General features: G+C 42.8%; 1 protein-coding gene across 3 annotated transcripts in view; it reads left to right on the plus strand.

Annotated features, from left to right (window-relative positions):
- TUBD1 (tubulin delta 1) overlaps positions 1-5,507 on the plus strand; it is a 34,704-nt gene extending 29,197 nt beyond the window's left edge. For all 3 annotated transcript variants that reach the window (XM_025362048.1, XM_025362049.1, XM_025362050.1), the window contains 2 exons: positions 683-866; positions 4,811-5,507. In XM_025362048.1, coding sequence (XP_025217833.1) covers positions 683-866; positions 4,811-4,913 — 287 coding nt within the window. In that variant the 3' untranslated portion in view covers positions 4,914-5,507. The remainder of the gene's footprint in view (positions 1-682; positions 867-4,810) is intronic.
- Positions 5,508-6,971: the final 1,464 nt, after the last annotated feature.

The following is a 6,971-nucleotide window of genomic DNA, read 5'->3' on the forward strand; positions in this document are numbered from 1 at the left end:
AAAAAAAAAAAAAAAAATTAGCATTATATTACTTTTGGATAAATCGTCCATATTCATTGTATAGAAAACAAAAGGGGGCCAGTGCAGTGGCTCATCCCTATAATCCTAGCACTTTGAGAGGCTGAGGCAGGTGGATCACTTGAGGCCAGGAGTTCGAGACCAGCCTGGCCAACATGGTGAAACCCCATCTCTACAAAAAGTACAAAAATTAGCTGGGCATGGTAGCAGGCACCTGTAATCCCAGCTACTTAGGAGGCTAAGGCGGGAGGATTGCTTGAGCCCAGGAAGTAGAGGTTGCAGTGAGCCAACATCATGCCACTGCACCCCAGCCTGGGCAACAGAGTGAGACCCTGTCTCAAAAAAAAAAAAAAAAGTGTAATAATTCATACCTTTCAGAAAAGTGTTAAGAAGAATGCACACCACCATGTATAGCTAATTTTGTTTTTAGTAGAGACGAGGTTTTACTATGTTGCCCAGGCTGGTCTCGAACTCCTGAGCTCAAGCGATCTACCCTCCTCCACCTCCCAAAGTGCTGGGAGTCACCGCGCCAGCCAGCACAAGTTTTAAAAGGCAAAATAAAAGATCTCTGATGAAGTAGACAAGAAAATATCTGTTTGTTTATTCGTTTTCACAATTACTAATTTATGCTATAAAAAGACAGCTTATCTTGTTTTTACTCTAGAGGGATTTAAAGATCCAGCTCTCTACACTTCCTGGTTAGAACCTGTTCATGCTTTCAACGTGTGGAAAACCCAGCGGGCCTTTAGCAAGTATGAGAAGTCTGCAGTGTTGGTCAGCAATAGCCAGTTCTTAGTAAAACCACTTGATATGATTGTCGGGAAGGCATGGAATATGTTTGCTTCAAAGTAAGTATAAAATAAGTCTACAAACTTTTCTTTCTTTTTTTTTTTTTTGAAACAGAGTCTCACTCTGTTGCCCGGGTTGGAGTGCAGTGGTATGACCTCGGCTCACTGCAAGCTCCGCCTCCCGGGTTTAAGCGATTCTCCTGCTGCAGCCTACTAAGTAGCTGGGATTACAGGCTCCCACTACCACCCCCAGCTAATTTTTATATTTTTAGTAGAGGCAGGGTTTCACCATGTTGCTCAGGCTTGTCTCGAACTTCTGACCTCGTAATCCGCCTACCTCGGCCTCCGAAAGTGCTGGGATTACAGGCATGAGCCACCGCGCACGGCAGCCTTTCTAACCTTTAAGCAGATACTGTAGCGTTAAAGCATGAGGTATGATCTCGAGGAAGCATGGTTACCACTGTGTAGGTGTGAAGGTGTGAAGCCTTGGGCACGTGACTTCAGGCTTCATTGCCTCATCTGTGTAAGAGGGTCCTAACTGAGGAAATTTCTGGTGAGGATTAGATAAGATAATCTTGTAAAACAGCTAGTACTGTGTCGGGCTAGTAAATGCTCAGTAATTGTTTGACGTTATTAAAGTAGAATTTTATTATAAAGCAGGGATAATAAGATAGTTTTCAAAAATAAGATCTGGCTGGGCACCGTGGCTCACACCTGTAATCCCAGCACTTTGGGAGGCTGAGGCGAGCAGATCAGCTGAGGTCAGGAGTTCAAGACAAGCCTGACCAACATGGTGAAACCCCATCTCTATTAAAAATACAAAAATTAGCTTGGCATGGTGGTGGGTGCCTGTAACCCCAGCTACTTGGGAGGCTGAGGCAGGAGAATTGCCTGAATCCAGAAGGTAGAGGTTGCAGAGAGCCAAAACTATGCCATTGCACTCCAGCCTGGGCGACAAGAGTGAGACTCCATCTAAAAAAAAAAATGAAATTAAAAAAAAAAAAAGGCCAGGTGCAATGGCTCACGCCTGTAATCCCAGCACTTTGGGAGGCCAAGGTGGGCGGATCACAAGGTCTGGAGATCGAGACCATCCTGGCTAACATGGTGAAACCCCATCTCTACTAAAAGTACAAAAAATCAGCTGGGTGTGGTGGTGGGCACCTGTAGTCTCAGCTACTCGGGAGGCTGAGGCAGGAGAATGGCGTGAACCCAGGAGGTGGAGCTTGCAGTGAGCTGAGATTGTGCCACTGCACTCCAGCCTGGGCGACAAGCAAGACTCCATCTAAAAGTAAAAATAAATAAATAGATAAATCCTTGGGAGACTGGAAGATCCTCATGTTCCTCAATAAGATATATGATTAAATTCAACTCAGTTTGATACTAAGAAATGTCTACTTCATACTAACATGTTTTAGCAGATTTCTTGATCTCTACCAGTTACTTAAGTCAAAGCAGAATTCTTCAAATGACTGGACAAGGCTTCTAACTATCTTTTTCTTTTTTTTTTTTTTTTGAGATGGAGTTTCGCTCTTGTTGCCCAGGCTGGAGTGTAGTGGCGTGATCTCGGCTCACTGTGACCTCTGCCTCCCGGGTTCAAGCGATTCTCCTGCCTTAGCCTCCCAAGTAGCTGGAATTACAGGCATGCCCCACTACACTCAGCTAATTTTTTTGTTTTTAGTAGAGACAGGGTTTCTCCATGTTGGTCAGGCTGATCTCAAACTCCTGACCTCAGGTGATCTGCCCGCCTTGGCCTCCCAAGGTGCTGGGATTACCAGCATGAGCTACTGTGCCCAGCCACCTATAACTTTCATTAGCTCGGATACCCCAGGGCCCAACCATCCTGCGTGTGACCAGTCCATAAAACCCCACTCGGGCTGGGCATGGTGGCTCATGCCTGTAATCCCAGCACTTTGGGAGGCCAAGGCTGGTGAATCACAAGATCAGGAGTTTGAGACCAGCCTGGCCAACATGGTGAAACCCCGTCTCTACTGAAAATACAAAAAGTAGTTGGGCATGGTGGCAGGCACCTGTAATCCCAGCTACTGGGGAGGCTGAGGCAGGAGAATGGCTTGAACCCAGGAGGTGGAGGTTGTGAGCAGAGATTGTGCCACTGCATTCCAGCCCAGGCAACAGTGCGAGACTCTGTCTCAAAAAAAAAAACCCACTCCACAGGGCCATGAACTCCGTCCTTTTTTGGTGTCATTCCCGTCCTACTCTCATTAAATGGTAGCAGCCATTATGATGTCAATTTTATTCATGTCTGCCCTTGATATTCTTTTTGTACATGATTTTTGTGCCTCAGAACATTTGCAAGGAGCAGTCAGGTGTGGTGGCTCACGCTTGTAATCCCAGCACTTTGGAAGGCCAAGGCAGGTGGATCACTTGAAGCCAGGAATTCAAGACCAGCCTGACCAACATGGTGAAACCCCACCTCTACTAAAAATACAAAAATTAGCCTGGTGTGGTGGCGCACACCTGTAATCCCAGCTACTTGGGAGGCTGAGTCACAAGAATTGCTTCAACTCAGGAAGCAGAGGTTACGGTGAGCTGAGATCACACCACTGTACTCCATCCTGGGTGACAGAGCAAAACCCTGTCTCAAAAAACAACACACAAACAAAAAAGAAAGCATTTGTGGTGTGGGAGGGATTAAGAGGACGACCCTGGCATAACTACAAATTAAATGTCCTGAGAGCACCTGGGAGGCTTCACTCCATTCCTAGAACTGGATTGATGTGTTCTCTAGTTTCAAGCCTTATATGAAACTTCTCAGGTACTTTTCAGAGTTTATATTGAATATAGGGTGTTATGTATATACTGAGTAGATAGCCAGATCTGAACATGCTGCTCTTTCCTGGGTGCCTCTTCTTTGCCAATTTTTTGGACACTAAAAAAACAGGGAGCTTGACATAAATTTTGAAAGTTCAGGCCGGGCACGGTGGCTTATACCTGTAATCCCAGTAATTTAGGAGGCCAAGGCGGGCGGTTCACCTGAGGTCAGGAGTTCGAGACCAGCCTAATTAACATGGAAAACATGGAGAAACCCTGTCTCTACTAAAAATACAAAAGCAGCTGGGTGTGGTGGTGCATTCCTGTAATCCCAGCTACTCGGGAGGCTGAGGCAGTCGAATCACTTGAACCCGGAAGGCGAAGGTTGCAGTGAGTGGAGATCACGCCATTGTACTCCAGCCTAAGCAACAAGAGCAAAACTCTGTCTCTCACACACACACACACACACACACACACACACACACACACAAGAAAAAAGAAGGACTGGGCACGGTGGCTCACATTTGTAATCTCAGCACTTTGGGAGGCTGAGGCAGGTGGATCACGAAGTCAGGAGTTCGAGACCAGCCTGGCCAATATGGTGAAACCCTGTCTCTACTAAAAATACAAAAATTAGCTGGGCGTCATGGCATGTGCCTGCAGTCCCAACTACTCAGGAGGCTGAGGCAAGAGAATCGCTTGAACCTGGGAGGCGGAGGTTGCAGTGAGCCGAGATCACGCCACTGCACTCCAGCCTGGGCAACAGAGCGAGACTCAAAAAAAAAAAACGGGCCTGATGCAGTGACTCACGCCTATAATCCCAGCACTTTGGGAGGCTGAGTCAGGAGTTCAAGACTATCCTGGCTAACATGGCGAAACCCCGTCTCTACTAAAAACAAAAAATTAGCCCGGTGTGGTGGCGGGCACCTGTAATCCCGGCTACTTGGTGGGGGCTGAGGCAGGAGAATGGTGTGAACCCGGGAATCGGAGCCTGCAGTGAACTGAGATTTCTCCACTGTACTCCAGCCTGGGCAATAGTCCAGGCAAGATTCTGTCTCAAAAAAAAAAGAAAAAAAAAAGTTCACTAATCTTTGGAGTAAACAAAGCAAATGTAAGACTTCTGAAAGATGTGATCTTCAAATGTTCATGAGCTAGTAAAGGTCTGTTTATTGTTGAAGAGCTACTCATTTGCCTGACATTTTTTATTTTGTAATTTCTGGGTTTTTTTCCACCAGAGCCTACATTCATCAGTACACAAAATTTGGAATTGAAGAGGAGGACTTTTTAGACAGTTTCACGTCATTAGAGCAGGTTGTTGCCAGTTACTGTAACCTCTGATCTTGAACAATGGGAAAAGTACCTTAGGGCATTTTTGGACTAAAATATTTTCAATACTATTTTCTCTGTAAAGTTTTCAAAGTTCCATTCTGTTAAAGTAACCACGTAGAATGCTGAGTCTGTTCTGCATACTATGCCCACAGAAAAGGAAGAAAACTTTTTAAATGGAGAATCGCATGTTTTTCAATGAAAACATCCACTTGGTATTTCATTTGTAAGAAAAAAATGGTGCTTTTCTAAAGAACTTTGGGGAAACAATTTGCTGAGATGTTGGGACTCTGGAACTAGCCAAGAAAAGAGAATATTCTCTACATGTTCCTAAATCTTCCTTCTTTACTCCAAAAACAACTCACAAAGCATGAACCAAACTTTCACAGCATAATTTCAAGCTAAGGAATTGTAATTCTGTACTTAATATATTCATGTTTGAAATGAATGCTTTGAACCACAGGAGGGAGATGTTGTCAAATGCTACAGTGTGAACATGTATTTTGAATATTCTGTAACAGGGTAAGAGTTTCCACTCAAAGCAGCTATTTAAAAATAAATATGAGGATTTTGGTAATAAATGCTTATGCCTAACTACAAAAGCAAATAGGTAAATGTGTACTTAATGTGCTTTTCTTCAACTTTTTGGGCATGAGAAAATTGGGTCAGATTTTGTTTTGGATCCTGGAATGCCAGAGCAGAAATTGATTTTATTCAATTATTGCTTTAAAATTACTTATAATGGGCTGGGCATGGTAGCTCACATCTGTAATCCCAACACTTTGGGAGGGCAAGGTGGGAGGATCACTTGAGGCCAAGAGTTTGAGACCAGCCTGAGCAATACAGTAAGACCCCCATCTCTACAAAACAAAATTTTTAATTAGCTGGGTGTAGTGGCAGACACTTGTGGTCTGAGCTACTCTGGAAGTTTGGGTGGGAGGATCACTTGAGCCCTGGGAGGTCGAGGCTGCAGTGAACTGATATCGTGCCTCTGCACTCCAGCCGGGGTGACAGAGTAAGGCTGTCTCAAAAAAAAAAAAAAAAAAAAAAAAGAAATTACTTACAGGTATTCAGCTGGTATGGATGATGGTTATATGCTTTTCAGTAAAAGGGATAAGAATTTTCACCTAAATTTTTCACTAAGTTAAGAAAATTATCACCAAGGAAATATAATTACTTGATGAAATTGACACACAAGATACGGGTTTCACCCAAGACAAAACATGCTTGGAAATTGACAACTGAGTTTGAAGGGAATGTTGTATTTCCATAAAACACATCACATGCAATATATTAACGAATGTAAAATGAGCAACAAATAGGAACATTTGCCCTTTCTGCCAAATCTACCAGTAGTGACTTTTATATGGAAAAATGACAGTTCACAGCTTCACTGGTTCTTCCTTTTCTTTCCATATGGAAATGATTACCTTTTTGCTGTTTTTCTTATCAACTGTTGCTATGATTTAAAATACTGAACCATATCTTATTTCTAAGGAATGTAAAAAGTGGTCTGTTCTGCTGCTAAAAGGCACACCCCACTGCTGCATTTCGTTAACCCAAGTATACTTGAAAAATAATTAGATCATAATTTTTACAAAACAAGTTAAAGTAATTGTTTAAGCATTGAAGAGATCCACAGACTGAAACAATTTCCCAGACTAAACCAGCACTCATGAAGATCTGTAACTGAGTGTCTCACCAGGGGTCAATGCGATTCTGAGGAACCTTGCTAGAAGTTAACTTGAAAGAAAGTCATAAGTTGAAATCATTTGATATTTGAGAAAATTCATGAGGTACCAATAGGGGCAAGTATATTTCTAATTTGGCAACTCATGGAATCATTAGCAGGTGAATATTAGAAGCAAATCCCAACTAGACAGAGCTCTGGGTCCATTTGCTTATGCTATTTGACCCTTTTTTATGATCCACAACTGCATTATTTGATATGTAAGGTTACCTATTATATATGTGTGTGTGTGTGTGTGTATATATATATATAAAAAAAAATATATATATATATATATACACACACACACATTTTTTTTTTTTTTTTTTTTTTTTTTTTTT

The sequence above is a fragment of the Theropithecus gelada genome, chromosome 16 (genome assembly GCF_003255815.1).
Source record: "Theropithecus gelada isolate Dixy chromosome 16, Tgel_1.0, whole genome shotgun sequence".
In the NCBI taxonomy this organism is placed as follows: Eukaryota; Metazoa; Chordata; class Mammalia; order Primates; family Cercopithecidae; genus Theropithecus; species Theropithecus gelada.